The 19,212-nt window shown below is 30.2% G+C and overlaps 1 protein-coding gene across 1 annotated transcript; it reads right to left on the bottom strand.

Moving 5' to 3' along the window:
- Positions 1–176: 176 nt before the first annotated feature.
- Positions 177–10,315, bottom strand: LOC132940233 (lipase 3-like). The gene is made up of 9 exons (XM_061007708.1): positions 10,176–10,315; positions 9,831–10,080; positions 7,201–7,399; positions 5,129–5,243; positions 4,448–4,691; positions 3,533–3,694; positions 3,315–3,399; positions 2,978–3,120; positions 177–2,888 (listed from the first exon to the last, which is right to left on the bottom strand). The coding sequence occupies exons 2-9, from the start codon at positions 10,017–10,019 to the stop codon at positions 2,001–2,003; spliced, it is 2,025 nt and encodes a 674-aa protein (XP_060863691.1). The 5' UTR covers positions 10,020–10,080; positions 10,176–10,315; the 3' UTR covers positions 177–2,000.
- Positions 10,316–19,212: the final 8,897 nt, after the last annotated feature.

The following is a 19,212-nucleotide window of genomic DNA, read 5'->3' as shown; positions in this document are numbered from 1 at the left end:
GGAATACATTAAAATGAATACTCGTTTGTACAAAATTAAGATAATTGACAAGTAAATAGTATTTTATTAAACAAACAATTAAAATGTACAGCATTAATAATAATAATATATCCATTTTCTGTAGACAATTGGATATGTTGTCATGTAAATGCCATGTGTAAAAATAAAATAGATATGTGAAAAGCCTAAAGTGAGTCACAGTTAAAAAAGTATGGTACGTGTGGAAATAAAAAACATTTCATACGCCTTTATTGTTCAAGCGATCAAACATATTACTATCCACCGATTAGGGCTTACGCGAAAAAATGCGATGGTCGTTAAATACGATAGGTAATAAATAAATCAATAATCATGAACATTATTAGTAAATAAAATATCATATTAATTATAATACTATAAATTTATAAATAATTTATAAATTTATAGTATTATTTGTCGCATCACGTCGAGGTCATAATTGAATCAATAACTATTCGTGTGTGGTCATTTTTTAATTGAAAATATAATAACCGTACAACTTTTGAGTCCAACAATTAATATATTATGAATATAAATACAAATATAAATAGGTACCTACATAATTATATACATTTTTTTAGGTACAATCCATGCTACGGTGTGGTCGTGTGGACCAGACTATCCACTCTCAATAAAACTTCGGAAATTTTTTTTTTGATTTCACATAAGTTTCTTAAAATGTAAAAGTAGATAAACAATAAAAAGTTTAACACTTCTAAATTATGATTATTTATATGCATGGAAACTGCATAATATAATATCATTTAACTGCAGTGGATTGTCATCAAATTTTGTTTTACTTTAAGTAGATATCACATTAAATAAACAGTGAGCTCATTACGCCACACCTGCTTGACACTTAAAACGATATTGTATAATATTACCTAACCTATCCTAACTAATTATAGTATACTGTATACGAAATATTAATTGAAATTAAACGGTTAAGGTTAGAATGACATTGCAAATTTTGAACATCGTAACTATGCGTGTAGAAAAATATAAAAAAATATAGGTAATCTGTAAAATAAAAGTTATACCTCGACAGTACAAATTTACATTTTTTTTTTTTAGGGGGGGGGGAGGCTCCAATAATAAGAAATAATTTGATAAGCCCTTTTATAATATTCTAATTTTTAACACGGTAATGAACCACCCACAGCGCACAACGCCCAAGTAAAATCACTAGTGTATGCAAGCCTGGGCAAGTTAATGATAATTTTTTATTGAGTTAAGTTAAGTTGATCGACAATTTTAAAAAGTCAATTTATACCCTAATTTTTTTTATAACTCAGTTAAGTTAAAAGTTATATGGAAACTTACAGTTAACTTATTAATTTAAATTGAGTTATTATTTTTTTTTAATTTTTAAATAACCTGCAGTAGGTACTTAATATGGTTTAAATAATAAAAAGTAAGTGTTTACGCAACATGTGTATCATCTATAATACTAATTGTATTATATTTATCATTTAATTATTTATAAATTATCGTAACTTGGATTTGATTAGAATTAACTCGTTATTTATTAAGTTTATATCAATAAAAATCAGTTAAGTTAATACAAATTAAATGTTAAAAAGTTAACATTAACTTAACTTTTACTTTTTAACTCTTTTTTTGCCCTTGAGTGTATGTATCAAAAAGATTGAAAATACTGTCGAAAAGAATAGATTCCGAAACTGTTGATGTACCTACCAGCTGTACCACGGTTTTTAGTTAAATATAAAAATACAAATACGCGTGTATATATTACATGGGTAGGTTTCTACGCCGTATTCATATTGGGTATAAATATTAAATATAATATATACAACCTAGTGCCTTACCTACTCGGAGAGTTGCTGTTATTGTTTTTGTAGACTTATAGCTTATTATAATACTAAAATATATTTTATTATAGTGTATAGTATTATTTCGATGGGCGACATCTTGAGAGACGAATTTAAACTTTACGCCGCTCACGGCTCACCCGACGTTCATCAGTCAGCGTTATTTGGGCTCTTGATGACCTGTTCGATTCTCCAACGGTCACCTGTGGCACGCGTCGATGACTCTTGCCAGACCAGCTTCGATCCGTACTTCTTTTGGACCGACCGAACAAACTCGATGGAGTCCGCCAACAATGTCTCTTGCAGGATCCGTTCCCGTTCAAAGTCAGCTGCATCATCTTCGCGGTCCATCGGCTTTGGCATAGCGTCCGCGATTATCTTGCCCAAGTTTTTCGCAAAGTAATCCAAATCCAATGGTGCAACACTGCCGCCACTGATATTGCCAGTGCTACCGGTACCTCCACTTCCACTGACATTTCCACTTCCACCAACATCGCCTGCATTGTCACTGATATTGAAATTTCCACTGTCACTGATATTGACATTTCCACTGATATTGCCAGTGCTACCGGTACCTCCACTTCCACTGACATCTCCACTGCCACCGACATCGCCTGCACTATCACTGATATTAAAATGCGCACTGCCACTGATATTGAAATTTCCACTGTCACTGATATTGACATTTCCACTGTCACTGATATTGACATTTCCACTGTCACTGGTATTTAAATTTTCACCGCGGTCACTGATATTGAAATGTCCACTGTCGCTGATTTTGACATTTCCAGCACTGGCACCGATATAGCCATCACTGACATTGCCACTGACATTGAAAATATCCTTCGATTGCGGAAGATTTGGCCCCGTGTACTCCCAGTTCATATCGTCGGTCTTCCGCAACATTTCCTTGATCGGATCGTTGACGCGTTCATTGACTTCTATGCTCCACATAAAGTCCAAGTGGTTGAAGTACGGATTGTCGATCATCACGGCATCTATCAGTCTGGGCAGTTGTGACTTCAGTTTCATCACGTCCTGCGCAAAAATCAAAAATTAGGTTACTCGTGGAGTAGATGGTGATAATATTTCCTGCATTATAATTTGTAGACGCTAAAACCTCTCACCTGGACGTCGGCCACCAAATCGTTTTTCCCGTACATCAACGTGATGGGCACCTGGATCGATGTCAGATCGTACTTGGGAGGCTCGGTGGAATTGTACCTTTCCACGTTAGTGACCGGACCGTAATCGTACCGACCAAAAGCGTCTGCAACGAAACCAAGTTATTAGGTATGATATAGGTACAACTGCTGTATTAGATACCTTATTTAAAAAACGAACGGACTGATGACAGAATTTACGATTTATTTATTACGAGTAGATATATTTTATATCTATTACATTAATATTATGCGTATTAGTTTATTTTTGTAATCTAAATACTATAGTTATTGCACACACCTTTCAATTTGATCTGCGCGAAATGATCGGGAACCATGGATGACGTTCCCGACGGAAAGTGTCCCATGATCAGCGGGATCAATTTCTAAGACAACAAACGAATGCCGTCAATAACATCAATATAACTAGTAATAGCTTCCTCGTGTATTATTATGTATATATTATAGTGTAAACAGCGGAAATTGCAAAAAAGTATTAGAACTCATATTTTTTATTACGGTATTAAAGTATTTCGGGTCACTGCCACAGATGAAAAAAATGAATCCCCTTTGGCATATCAGTTTCTGCATCATTTTCCCCGCACAAACGGTCGACGCGAAAATCTTTTTCATCCTCGTCTGCGGCAGAACCATTCCGTTCGTCAATCTTTGGTAAGCGATCTGTTCGAAAAATAGTCCATTTAATAATAATATACCTAGTAAAATCCCAGTTAGCATTTTGTAATGATAATATTATAACAGTGTTATAATAACGTTATACTAATATTATTCGTTATTTTAATGTTATAATAATATTATTAAACAAAAAATTGCTGTCTGGGATGTAGAATAAAAGTGAGAAATCGTCTCACAGACGAACAAAAACCTAAAAAAAAAATCCTCACCACGATCACTGTTGGCACGCTCAGTATGCATTGCATTCCCTGTTCAGGTTTTATATTTATATGGGGGGCCCCATCATCAAAAGGAAAAATTAAATAAGTTATTATTTGAAAAAAAAAATGGAAAATGTATAGGTATAATAGATTGATATTATTTTGATGTTATTCGAAAAAGAAATAATTCAAACAATTCAAGAAATGACATTTTTAGATTCTGAGCGGAACGATGGTTGTATTGATTTTACAAGGATGTGTTTTTTTATTTATATATTTTGTTTTTGTGTCTGTCAACACCGTTTGCGGCAATAAAACTGCTCGTTATATTGGAGTACAAGTAGAGGCCCCATAACATTTTACGCATCAGGGCCCCGCAAAACCTAGTTGCGGCACTGGGCACGCTAGCTGTAAAATCGATTCGCTCAGGGTGATGTGTTATTGAGTTTTATTTTTGCAGAAAACTATTCGTATTCAATTTGTTTTCACATCGTACTAAATACCTACTAATTATTACAAAATACAAAACCATACTCACGTTCATCATTCTCGCATATGGAGCCATGTATCTTATCGGCGACCTCAAGTGAGTGAAATACGCTACCGGCGCGAGACTTATTTGCGATCGGATTTTCGACTGGTATTCGGGTCTTGCCGAAGCCATGATGAAAAACACAGTGGTGCCCATAGAATAACCTATGTAGTGGAGTTGCGAGGCGTTTGTCGTCATCAGGATATAGTCGAACGCAGCCGGCAAATCGTACGTTCCGATTTCGTGTAAACTGCAATATAAAACAAAGATTGAGTTTAGTTACGATTACGTAGGTAATAATATAATAATATATAATAGGCATTGTAGGCTGTAAGCATAATTAGGTAATATTTCTTTTGTGATATAATCTATTTAGATTCAACAACGCCAAAATGACGAATAAATATGGTAAATAATTCTGAGGTGAAGTATTTGAATTTCTGAATGAATGGAGTAATGTGTTCTAGCATTAAATTTGCTCAACACCACAATTATTCATTATTTTTTTATTTACGATTGCGAGTGATAAAAAAGAATTGAAAAATGTTGTATAAATAGATGCTATAAATATTTTAAACCGACTGTACCTAATATTTATCGTGCAATAATTATAATAACAATAATAATAATAATAATATTATTTTTTTTTACAATATATTATAATATGTACCTTGTACAAGTACCTACCTGAAATTCCAATAAGATTTTTGCTTGTAGTTCAGTGACACGTGTTTTCTACTATAAGTGTTACCACGACTGTTTGCCAACCACACGTCGTATCCTGCGTCGGCGAGTTGCATGGCTAAACGAAATTAATAATTAGGAACATATTATAATTTGTTTTATCATAATATTATTTTATGACTGTGTGTAACGCGTAAATACCTGCATTATACCAAACTCTAACGTGCGTCTAGCGATTACTATCAAGATTTATATTTATATTTTGTACTCGGATGTATTTTGGCTCCACATAAACATATGGAAAACTTCGTTAAAGATTAACTGATCTCCACTTTGAAAACACTCTGCACATTAGCTGTTCTCAAAGAGTACCAAATTTTAGAAAAACTGGCTAATATTATATTATATTGAATAATTTGCTTTAAATAGCTTAAACTATATTTTTAACACAAAAATAAACACATTAGGTACCTAAACTAACTAATATTTAAGTTTTTTCTGGCCCTTGAACATTTTTTTTCAAATTATCTGGACCATCATAGAATTTAATTGCCGACTCTTGCTATCTAGTATGTATACCCCCCCTCCCCTCACGCTAGCATGAATTATTATACAAAAATATTTTCTTTGCTTATTTGTCATACCCTACACTGGCGTAAAAAATTTAACATTACACTCGTAAATGATACTGGGAAGCCAAAATGCTTTTATAAAATATTCTATAATAAAAATGGATATTTATCTGGCTGTTTGTTAGCTAGAGACTAAAAAACTACTGGACCATTTTCAATAAAAGTTCTATCAATATAGTTCCTTTCATTCTTTAGCCTTTGAGAGTGTTTATTGCTTATTTTTCTAACCCCTATTGGTAGCTATACAAAGAGGGTATCTCGCACGTGCATTCAGTTTTCTGCTCACGTAAAATGAATGTTTTTTTTGTTTATTTATAGGGTTGCCATTGGTAACATATTATATTACTATTATAAGTAGTAGACATATTGCATGTTCATTTTTTTACAAATATATTAAAAAAAAATCTTTGGCACGGGCAACGTTAGGCGTCCACAGCTAGTATTTTGTAATCGTCAATCCACTAATCCTTATCAAATTCCTAACTTGTTCCTCGTAGATACTTGAAGTGTAAATGGTGTCGTACTGTTACGTGACCTCTTACAATAATGATTAATAAACACACAAAGTTATTTGACACATAGGTAATACAAAGTGTTGATTTCTTCCATAAGTTTTTCCTGTTATGTTTTTTTATTCCCTTATCATATACCTACTACATGCATAATATCGTGTCAACTGATAAAAGTTAAAACTTAAAAGTATATTAAATTACTGTGAAAAATTAAAATTAAAAAGTTGATGACGCTCTGCTGCAAGTGGTACTGTAATGGATTGTGTCAAATTTGAATTCAATGATATAATACGAAATAGTATACGAAAAACGATTCTGAGCGGAGACGGTTTGTCAGCCTAGCATATTTTTTATTATACCTATTTATATTGTTATTATTAATTTCAAATCACTATTTAAAAAAAAACGGTTTATATATTTTTTAGATTTTTTGGTTAAAAATTTAATTTTACTTTCCACTAGAATCTTAAATAAAAAAATAAAAATGTTATGAATATCTAACTCAAGTAATTTGCAAATGTTCGTAATTTTTACGAAATAAAATATTTTATCAAAATTCGAACTTCAGGCGCTCATAAAAAAATATTGCTGAACTCTTATTTTAATTTCCACTAGCAACAACTTACGAGGAACCTTGTATAGTTGTATTACATTTTCAAGTTTTTTGACAGAGTGAAATTTTTATATCGACATCAATTTAAAAAAACTAATAACAATCGCAAATTTAATATGCCTATAAATAGCTCAACATGAGGCAATATGTTTTGAAAATTTTGACGTTACACCAAAAACCAATCTTGCGTAAAAGTTCCAGATTTTCCTTATTTTTTTTTTTTGTTTTTCCCTGCGCTTTTGAAAACTACTGGGAATCTAAAATGTTGACCTTCCTTCCAAATCTTCTTACCCAACCGTGCTTTACTTAATCACTCACACAGAGATGTGTTAGCTCCGCTGAGCACCCATCCGGCCGAATTCGAAAGAAACGCGTGATGGAAGAAGACAGGATGATTTCTGGTAGGCTTCTGTCCGCTCTTGCTGCTGGGGATGCGATGCAATTCAAGGATGTAACCGTCCTCCGTGATGACATGGTGGATCTCGGCGGCGTATCCGTTTTTCTTGATGATGTCCACCTTTACGGTACAAACAATATTATTTTAACAAACCGAAATATCTAAGGGTTACTATTATGATTTAAGTATAATATAGTTATAACACTAGGTATATCGTATATGATGTTATTTTCAGTCTCGAAGATCATAAATCATAATTATTAAATTTAATCACAATTGACGTCAAAAATAATACCGTGGGTTTCGACGAATCTATACAAATAGTTCATATCTATGAGTTTGCAAAATCGTATATTCTGAAGACACGTTGAAGAAATTGGATTTATGTTTATATAATATAGGTAAATATCTGCAAATATAATATACTTATATACCTAATATAAATAAACAAATCAACTAATAATATATATAGGCAGTATATATAGGCACCTTGGACCAGAATCGACGAACCTACATTATAATAGATATTGTAACGTAAACTATAAAGAAAACGCAGATTGCCTTTATTGAACGTTATAAAAGTGTTATAGGTACGTAAAATAATTCAACCGGCGTAGAAAAGTATATTAAATGGAGAAAAATGTTATTGCGATTGGCATTGAACGGTGTACCTTTATTATGCAGTCTGCAAAATGTAAATATATTAATCGCAAAAAAACCGTGAAAATATCGATTGCTCGTTGGCATTATTTGTTTCTCTCCTTGACACACGTGCACTAGTTTAGTAATATAATTTCTAATATAATTTACGTACCTACATCAATTTATTACAATACCTAATATACCTACAGCAATCGAAACCAAATATTAATACAATTAAATTATATTTATTATTTTGAAGACACCAGTTATACATTGTATATAATAAATTTACAAATTTATAATATGCTATAGTGTTTGCGTATTGAATTTAAAATATAAGAAATATTTTCTGGAATATTTGAAGAATATAAATTAATTTTTATGTATAGGTAACTGTCGTGGACAAAAATGCTATTATAATATAGTCGTGCCATTTCAATTATAAATGTATATAAAATAAAATAGTTTATTGGAAATCAGCACATTTGATAAACGAATGCGATCAAAGATTTACCATGTACCTATACTATATATATATATTATTATATAGCACTTATTCGCACATTTTGGGCACTTTTAAAATCAATATTTTATACAGATATTTTTTTTGTTTATGTTTTTATTAAAGAAAAATATATTTACAATCTACAAAACATGGTATAAATGTATAATAAGTAAGTTTGATACCCAATTCGATTCATAATATTAATGGTCGAAATGAGAAAGCTCTCAGCAGTTCCATCTGACAAGACAATACCTATTAAAGAACTACAAATTTCAAGTCCAGACTTTTAGATTCTGACTAGAGTGAAAATAATTTAGACATCTAGTGACAACTGACAATCAATATATATTTCGTAAATCTTTTTCCCTCGTTAATGATTACAGAATTGAAGACTTGAATTATTGAAGATTCAAGGTTAATCTATCAAGCACCTATTATAATAGGTACACGAGCTAACTATATATTATACCTAAAATAAAAATCTATGAAATCGTTATTTATAATTTGATATGGATGTTTATAATTACGATTTTAAACACATTGAAATTATTAATTAACTACAATATATTAACGACATTACAGGTAATATTTTAATCACCGATAAAACGATGGCCATCGGTACATTTATGCAGTATTGCAGTAGGTATTTGCTTATTACTATACTCGCATATGCACAAATAGTGGGGGGGCTTTAGGGGCTAAGCCCCCAAAAATATCAAACATTTCCTACATTTTGTTTTAAGCTTATTTAATATTATCAAAGTAAGGCTTTAGCCCCCCATATCCCAAACGCTATTTGCGCCTAGTATACTCGTCTTATTAGATTCAAGCGCGGTTATTTCAACTTATTTGACTATAAGTTCGCCAATGATTGGACTCAAACAGGTTGGTCGAGATTTGGACGTACGATTTTCGTATACTAACACAAAACAAAATTAATTTATTGGACCACTATATAACACTGGCTAATATGGGATCGATTAAAATAAAAATTGTGCATGATTATGTGAATTTTCTAATATTTGTATTGGTTTTCTCCTGATTGTAAAAAACATGATAATAATATATATAATTTAGTGAATACAATGAAATATATAATTACATATAGTTTGATCCCTATATTTTACATGGGTGTATATTATATTATTTATTTATTATTAAATTCATAAATCTTTTTATTATTGGACCTTTTACCTTATTTACTCAATTGGTTAATATGGGACTCAAATGCTTTAAGTACAAAAGCGTTGGACATCTGTATAATATATATTGTGTTGTACCTTATTAGCGTGTTATTACGTTCCGAACATTCCAGCTCCAAACGGAATAGTTTAATGAGGTCTTATTGCAATTTGTAACGAAAATATGTAGTCATAGGTTCAACCAATGTTGAAAAATACTCACGGTGGACATACTGACATTTGTGTACATGTTCCAGATTTTCCAGGGATATGACGATGTTTCAGTAGTGTTGTCTGTGGTCTGCAATGTGGTGGTCGGCGACAATAGTAAACCGGCGAACAAAATAATAGGCCGAAAAAGCGACGACGACCGGAAAAACCGATTGGACGGCGGACAGCTTAGAGTTTTCATTTCGATCGCCCTAAAAGTTATTTTGAAACCGCGGTATTTTTTTGCCACAAACGAACCCGTTCTGAACGAGATAGTATTATTATAATTTTGCAGTCGTGTCGAATATAATAATTTATAATATAGATCCAAAAATAACGCCTATTATAATATACCGACCTCGGTCGTGAACTGGTCGCAGTCTTCTCTTCGGTTATCTTGTCGAGCTTCCAACCTCGTTAGCCGACGGGTAGGTTAGACGGGTCGATGTCTGTCTCTATTTAATGCCATCTATCGAACTCTCGTAGATCTTTGTATTATTATTATATTACCTACGATCTTAATCAATGCGTACACTACAGGTCACGCGAACAACTGCGCATGCGTTTTAACTAAGATGGGTATAAAGTGGTGTTATAAGCACCGCGTTGTTCAAATAATTATTCTAATATGTTATTGCAGTTTTTATCGTAGTTTTGAAAATATTCGCGAGTCATTATATTATATTATATTGTCGCGTATATTATCGTCGAAGGTGATTAAAATACACGCATTTTATAACACATGTAAATCGTAGGTATATGATGGTTATTGCGGAAGCGCACAAAAGTCGTAAAATTAATAATTTATACATTTTACTAGCAAAAGTACAATATTGAGCTATACACAGTATCTAAATATAGTATTTGAAAGCGAAGAAAAACATACAATTTTCCGACGGAGAATATTATGTTATGCTGCATGTAATAATATAAATAGTAAACAAATAGAGGTAGCTCATCGGATACTTGACATTTTTAGTGTAGCTCACTTGGTGGAACAGATTGGCGATCCCTGCCTTAAAGTATGGCGTTATACTGATGCATCGATGCGACTGAAGGTACAAGAAGTTTTGCTAAGCTGATATTTTATTTTCCATATCCGATTTCACATTTACAATAATGCCTCATCACCAGGAAGTATGCAGATTTAGTATGTAACATATTTTATAACTTTGTAAATTATCAAATCAATATACAACTTTAACTATAACACTGCATATGAATTAAAACAAAATTTACAAATACAAATGTCAACATTATTTTTGGTAGACTTCCAAGATAGATTTAGACAATCCTTTCGTACCATACTACCATTTAAAGAAACGTTTAATTACATTAACAAAATGCCCGTCTATTGAATAAATTATTGTCATACATAAATCTAAATGGCAGTCATCACAAAAAAAAAATTCAAATTTTGGTTAATTTTTATATAATATTTTGGCCGGATTTTTATGAAAATATCCCACTGTGCACCACAGGTCCACAAAAACTTTCCAAACAGCAAATTTAGATTTGTTTATTCTAATTTTCTTTGGTCATACTAGTATCTAGTATTATTTCCCAAATTTACAAATCATACATTTTATTCAAACAATAAAACAATTTTTTGTTTTGTATTCTTGATCAGTATATAACTCAAACAATTTTAATAAATAATTATCGTATCCATATAATATAATACCCATATAATATCTAGATACTTTCAGATTTACAAAAACAACAAAAATCTCGTTGCCATGTACATGAGTGTTTGAAAAATCTACAATTCGTGTCTATGTCAGGTATTAACCATTTCTTGCGATCAGTACGAACAATTTTTCATTCTTCCATAAGAAAGACCGCTCTAACAGTTAATACGTATTTCCATATAGGAAATAATCTATTCATTATAATATTCTGCATATATATATTATTATTAGATTAATATGTCCGTAATTAATACGTTCGATAATTCGATATTAACATCCCGTACAAGACCGAAATCATGTAAATGGTATCCGACGGTCTACGAAGAAATATACCAAAACCGTTGCCGGAAAGCTGGGATTTGAAAAAACTTCGGGTGCACACAAGATTTGTATCCATGCCAAACATGGCCGTGATGGATACAAATTCTTCAGCTCCAGAGATTGCAGGGTGTTTTTTGGTGATTTAACAAAACAATTCAAATAATACAAAGGAATGCAGACAACTCAAATTGTTTAACGGTAATAAGATATAAGTATATAACTTTAAAAATTGCAAAGCATACTATTAATATATTTTAGTACAAAGCGTACAAAACATATTATGGTTATTTTACTAATAAATGTACAATAATATGTACTTATATGCATAGAGCCATAGAACGTAGTTATACAATATAATATATAGACAGAACACAGAACACCAGTCATGCGAGTCTGTTGTAATAAATATCAAAGACCTCGAAAGCCGTGTAACAAACATAGAGAGTACGTAATCTATACTATATATCTATATCTATACTATTTTATAAGAACTGAGGATCAAAATACAAACAAAAAACATTAAATTACTCAATTAGAAAATGTCAGTGCATTTATTTTAATAATTTAATTCATCTACAAATCAATGATAATTTATTAATTAATATTAATTAATTAGTTCTCAGAAATAAAATACATAAATTAAACTATAATATTATAATTTCATCACACTATTGTTTCTAAAATATGTATTTAAAATTTAATTTTCCTATTATTTATACACTTATTATAAACGTAATACATTTTCTTCTCCTTCGATATCTCTCAATCGTACAGAGACAACAAATGTGAGATGTAAGTGTAGTTGTCGTCTTTACGTATTTGTATATTATATTAAGAGGATGTCAGCGCAATATTTGTTTTCTTTCAGACACAAAAATTATAGAGAATAATATCTTTGAAGGTATGACATAATATCAGTTTAATATTTTATTATTATTTGATTTTGTAATCGACTATCAAATAAAAATAAAAATTTGTAAATTTAAATCTTTTACAGTTAGGTTAGTTCATCTCTTCAAAATGAAAACTATAAGTTATTATCCTCTAAAAACGATATTCACAGTCACTGACTTAGTTATTTAAGCTTTTAGTTAGGTACATCCAGTGATGTAGTCGTAATTTTTTTACTGAGTATACGTTTTAATGTGCTTGATATGTAAACGTGGGGGGCTTCTCCCCCCCCCAACCACTATATATACTACGCTATTACTAATGATATATTTATAATTACATACACTTTACTACTACCTTACCGCAATTGAGTCTCTATAGTTTACAATCATACTCCTAAAATATATGATTATACATTTAAATTGTTTATGATTACCTATGTTAATTTCTTAACCCCCCCTATCCCCACTTCTTTTTAAGTCAAAAAACCTAAATATTTAATAATATTTATAGTCTTAAATGTATACTCGGTAGTATATAAATTAAGTATCACAACTTTGAATGATTAAAAATAAATGAAAACATCATTTTTTGTAGATCAATTGTTTTATTTATGTAATTATTGTGTGACACAGTGTAGGTACATAAAATAATATTTTTTGACAAAATTATTTTCAGTAATGCATGTGACCGTGAATCTCGGCGTCGGCTATCGTTATAGATAAGCTTATAATTTTAGACGTATGATATATATATATATATATATAATAAATATAGATCCATGCAATGAAGTTAAAAATAGATGTGTAAAATGTAAAAATAATAATAGTTTCTAATGAACATGATCACAAGGAAATATGTTTGGTATTATTGGTTATTCGTTAATACTATTTATATTATTGATTTATAGCTAAACAGTATACCCGTATAGTGTATACCTGCGTATCACAAATTATATTATAAGTATACGCATCAACCAAAAACTGGAGAAGTCGTTATACGCCGTATACCCGCGTATACGCCCCACTACACCACTGGGTACATCACATTATTCCGTAATAATATTAGAACTATTAAATTGTTTTTCTTATACCCGTGCAAATATAAGTATATTATTTGGTTAATGGTTTGCATAATATTTTTGTTTAGTATACTGTACTATAGTAATATATTAAGTAAAAATATTAATAATATAAGTTTCAATGCCAATATCATTTTCACCTAATACTATTATACCATCCTATACATAATATAATAGTATAATATAGGTAAATATAGCTATCTAGATGATATTATATATTTATATTTATATTTATATTGCAGCGATTTAAGTAATTCATTTCACTAATAGTAAAACAATGTGTTAAAATTAAATTTTGCTTAAAACATTGCATTATAAAACTTCATTGTATGTATAAAATATACTAATACAAGTAAAAGTTATAAGTCAACACGAATAATGTTTTTGAATTATAACGAAATAATGAACCATTAAAAAAATATCGTTAATCTTCGTTTAATCATCAATTTTCGTCCAAGTTTCATCTTAATATTACTATAAAAAAACTGTGCTCATATATTTTTTAGATTTTATTGTAAAGGTATTACCCACTTATGAGAAATTTCTTTTTAAATTTTCAATCTTTAGCTATAAAAATCGAGCATTTTATAAATTTTTAACCAAAAATATATTTTCAAATGTTCGCGATATTGACTAATTTTGTAAATATCTGTACCTACTTAAAATACTTACATAAACAAATAATCGTACATAATGTATCTTCAATATAAAAAAATTGCTATTATATAACAACTTATGAGGAACTTTGTATTAATTGTTCAAGCTTTTAGACCCAGCGAAAATTGATTGATTTATTTTTCAAAATTTCAAATGTGTTTAAATAGGTAAAAAAGAGTCGAAATATTTTGAACATTATATCATGTAGGTACCTACAGACAATTATAATATTTTATCATAATCATTTTGTGAAAATTTAAAGTATCTATTTATAGTTAATTTTTGAATTACAACAAAATATCGATAACCGTTTTAGGAGGAAATATTAACTAACGGTTGAATATCCATCGTAAAAAAATGAATTTCAAATGCATACAAGAAATGATTCCAGGTAAATGGAAAATAGGGAATAGATAACTATTACAAATTCATAGATAGTAAAAATACTGATTACAAATTGTTTTTACCGCAATATTACACTTAAATAATAATATGCTCACATATTTTCAAACACGATAAAAATCAAATATTTCCAATTTGAACTAATCGAATAGAATAATATTTTTCGTAATGTCTTGTACATAATTTTTTCTTTGAATTGTTTGTAAACCCTACGTCCTGCAAGTCACAAAACCCATGACATGTATATAACGTTCATATTGAGTTCACATACTGACTGTATAATAATAATAGAATTGACATCGGGCATCACGCGAACACTGCTGCAGTGGGATGTCAACCTACAACCACCAACAACCCACCACCGATTTAAATCATCTTACAAATTATAACAAATACATTTCATCACGATTTAAACTAGATGATTATTTTTTAAATAGTTTAAAAATGTGTCCATTACTATTGACAATTTAGATTTGATTTGAGAAAACATTAATTAATTTCAAATTATTATAGTATTATACATTTTACTACATTTATAACGAATACTATTAATTTAAAGAAACATAGTGTTTTATTTTTTTTTTGACATTGCTGACTAGCAGATAAAAAGGTGCAAACACTATTTTAGTCGCAGCCAATAAATTGAAGTCCTTGGGTAAATAACTAGGAGGTTATAGTATCATTTTTTTTAAGACTTCAAACTGCATGGTTATAAGCTGGTTTTTACTGTGGACAATATTCCACGCCATTATTTTTAACTTGCAATTGACTATGTCATGCGAGAGGTTCAAAAATGAACTTCGTTTTTTTGACGCTCGGCAACCCCATTCGGTTTGCGTGGGGGCTACGGTTGGTACGTGTTTTTTTTATGTGAGGCAGATAGATCGTCACAAAGAACCCGGGTGGTCACCCATCTGGGAGCATACTCGACCGCTGCACACATTAGTATATAGTGACTGCGTCCAATCACCGCGCTTTATCAGGTCACCATACAATGAACTCTAATACCAATATTGTATATTGTATATTATATGTATCAGTTTAAATTCTTGCCAAATGTATTATATGTAACATTTGACATATCAACAATTATTGTATACAATATTACAATCCTTAATATAGCAATAGTACTGAGCAGTAAAATATATATAATGGTATATACAGATTAGTGTAAATTGAATCATTTGTTGGTCGTTGCCACATCGATAAAATCAAATATTTAAGTAACTTGATCGTCATATTTAATAAGTGATTTTGAAAAGATTTAATATACTTGTATATTTTAGAAAATTAAGGTTTCAGAAATATGGGAAAAATATATTGGACTAGGTACGTTATGTTATTTGGTATTAGCAAGACTTAAACAGTTAATCTAACTATTAATTATTAATCATAGAAATAATAAACTAGGTATTGGATCATATAGTCAAATACAATTTTAATGTTTAGAAAACCATGTAAACATTCAAATTAATAATTATGTATATTCTTATAACGTATCTACTATACAGAATGTGACAGTATATATGAAAAAAAAAGAAAATTAAATATGTCCATTTATGTTCAATTATTACCTAATAATCGTTAGGGATCAAATGTGTACCGGTTATTAGGTATTTTTTCATTGCTCAACATTTAAAAAAACCCAAAATATAGATCTATTAAAAAATGTACATAGGTATACAAATAGTATGTACCTATTATAATAATTAAAAATATAAAATGTATCAAAAAAGGATAATAAAAGGATTGCTGAATCAAAAAATTTGAAAATTTACCCATAGACATAAGTCATTTCATATTAGAAGTTCAAAAGTAATAAATATATAAAAATTAAAGGCACAAATATTTTTATATCCGTATTATATCAAAATAAACTTGGTATAACTTTGATACTTTAGAGCAGTGGCGTGTAACATAGGGTCCAAGTGTTGCTCAGGCAACACCTTAAATATGCAGGGTGGGTATTGATAGAAGAAAAATAGGAAATTTTATAAGCATTTTAAATTCAAATTTTGACAAAATCCATCATAATCGCGAACATTATCAAATTATTTTGTATTTAAAAATTCATATTATAATGTTCAATTTGTATAGCTAAGAACTAAAAATTCAAAACAAGGTTAAAATATTTATAAATATAAGTTATCTATTTAACTATTGCAAGTAGGTAATAGGTAACAACTTGGCAACAAAAAACAGCGTTAAAACGGAAATATTTACACGGCACTAGATTTAAATTAAATTTATTTTGATATTTTTGTTGTAATTAAAAATAATTAGGTAACCCTAATGAGTTAAAATCTTAATCAAATACTTAAAGTACCTACATTTTATATAGACCTGATATTATAATGTCTAAAATATTTTTAATTTTATAGAGTCTGCATTGTACCTACCTAATAACTTATTATTATAGCAAAATTACATTAAAAATACAACATCTAGGACGTTACCAAATAGGTATGTGATTTTTATTTATTAGATTTATCGAATTCGTTGCCAAATGTATTAATATTTATTTTTTCCATTATTAAGTTGTGTTTTGTTACCTTTGTATGTATTATGAATTTTTTTAATTTTTTTTATTGTTTGTGTTTTTATAAAAAAATTTTTATATTATATTAGCACTATTATTATTGGCGTATTATAAAACCAGACTCGACAAGAAGAATAATATGATTTCTAATATTTATTACGATAACCATAGGTGGTCTTAGGATTTGAATTTTGAAAGGAATTTAGTCTCGAATACATTTTAAACATAATATAACGAGCCCATGGCTGATGGGCCTTTCGCTGATAAATTATTTAACTAAAAGCTGTTATAGCTTAGTCTGCAGTCTGCAGCCACATCTTAATTGGTTGACGGAATATCACTTCACGCGTGAAACTAAGCACGCTAAGTACTGTGTTGGCAGCTATTTTAAGTCGAGGAAAAATAATTCAATTAATTGAAAACATTACTTTGCTTTACTTTGATTTAAACACTATACATAAATACCGAACTCAAAAAAAGTTAAATGCTTATTGAAAACAATTTACTGTCGAAATATTACAATATAAATAAACTAATTCTATTCGATTAAACAGTGTATAGGCACAATCGTCGTCAACAATAAACAATACCTACTAGCCAACACGGTATAATATTTATGTTATAATATGCGACATAGTGTTTACTGTTTATACGTCATAATAATAATATAATAATAATAATAGGGGACGGAGTGGCCGAGAGGATTAAGGCGTCAGTTGCGACGCACACAGGCGCCGGTTCGATTCCGGCCGCGGGCGGCATTTTTCTTCGGGCAAGTTACGGTTTCCGGAGAAAAGTGCCACCATCCCCCGCCCGGCCATGGCAGATACCTACGGGTGCCCACTAAAAAATCTGCCAAAAACCAAAAAACCCACGTGTTTAAAACTTACAGTACCCTCCCCAAGGATCGGCTATATTATACATAAATAAATGAATGTTTGTATGCAGATCTCTGGCAAGAAGATAGGGCTAATTTAAAAAGGGTTAAATTTGGTTTTTTTTATTCATCGGATTTTAGTACGGTTAGGTTAGGTTAGGATTATGTATGAATTAATTATATTAATCCACCGCCGTGTGTTACATCAAAATAAACTTGGTATAACTTTGATACTTTAGAGTTTAGAGTTAAATCATACACTTACGTATACAAACAGCACAGATTGCATACCGCAGGTAGATTGCCTACCTGATAATATACTGCTGTGAATCAGAATTTTTATTCCAGGCAACAGATAAGTTAAGATCAATATTTTGAACACCATACACCGAATATTAAATAACGAATTGAACAAAGTTTGAGTCATCGTTGCCCGTTAAATGTACCAACTCTACATTTAACGGGCAACGAAGTGCACAAGATCAGCTAGTATAAACATAAAATCCCATGAATAAGTTAATTTTTCTTAATGTATACTTGGTGTATTTTTCAGGAGATTCAAATGAAAAATGTACATTTTTGTTCCATTCCAAAATACTGGAACCATTTTCTCTTAGGCCTTCCTTAAAATGACAACTACAAATCTTATTATTTTTGTTAGGTACTGCGTCGCCCGCCTGTAATTATTTCATAAAATAGTATCTTACAAGTGACATTATTCAATAAACTATAATACATTCTACTAGACATCTGAATAATAATTTAAATTTGGAGATTATTTATTTACCTAACAGATTTAGCCCTTATTTTGCACTCAACATCATTTGCTGGAAAACGGAAAAATGTACAATTTTCTCTATTTGATGGATGAGAACATGAAGGAACCCAACACTGGGCCATTGTATCAAGATTACTCAAGTAAGTATAATATAAAAA

Source organism: Metopolophium dirhodum, chromosome 3 (assembly GCF_019925205.1).
Source record: "Metopolophium dirhodum isolate CAU chromosome 3, ASM1992520v1, whole genome shotgun sequence".
Classification (NCBI taxonomy): Eukaryota; Metazoa; Arthropoda; class Insecta; order Hemiptera; family Aphididae; genus Metopolophium; species Metopolophium dirhodum.
The sequence above is the reverse complement of the archived record's forward strand: the minus strand, read 5'-3'. Positions and strand labels throughout refer to the sequence as shown.

What these genes read in the sequence shown, in the direction of transcription:
- LOC132940233 (XM_061007708.1), bottom strand. Translation starts at nt 10,019, where the DNA reads ATGAAAACTCTAAGCTGTCCGCCGTCCAATCGGTTTTTCCGGTCGTCG. An exon ending in AAATCTTATTGGAATTTCAG is followed by an intron (nt 4,692 to 5,128) that starts GTAGGTACTTGT and finishes TTTATATTGCAG; the next exon opens with TTTACACGAAATCGGAACGT. An exon ending in ATTTGGTGGCCGACGTCCAG is followed by an intron (nt 2,889 to 2,977) that starts GTGAGAGGTTTT and finishes ATTTTTGCGCAG; the next exon opens with GACGTGATGAAACTGAAGTC.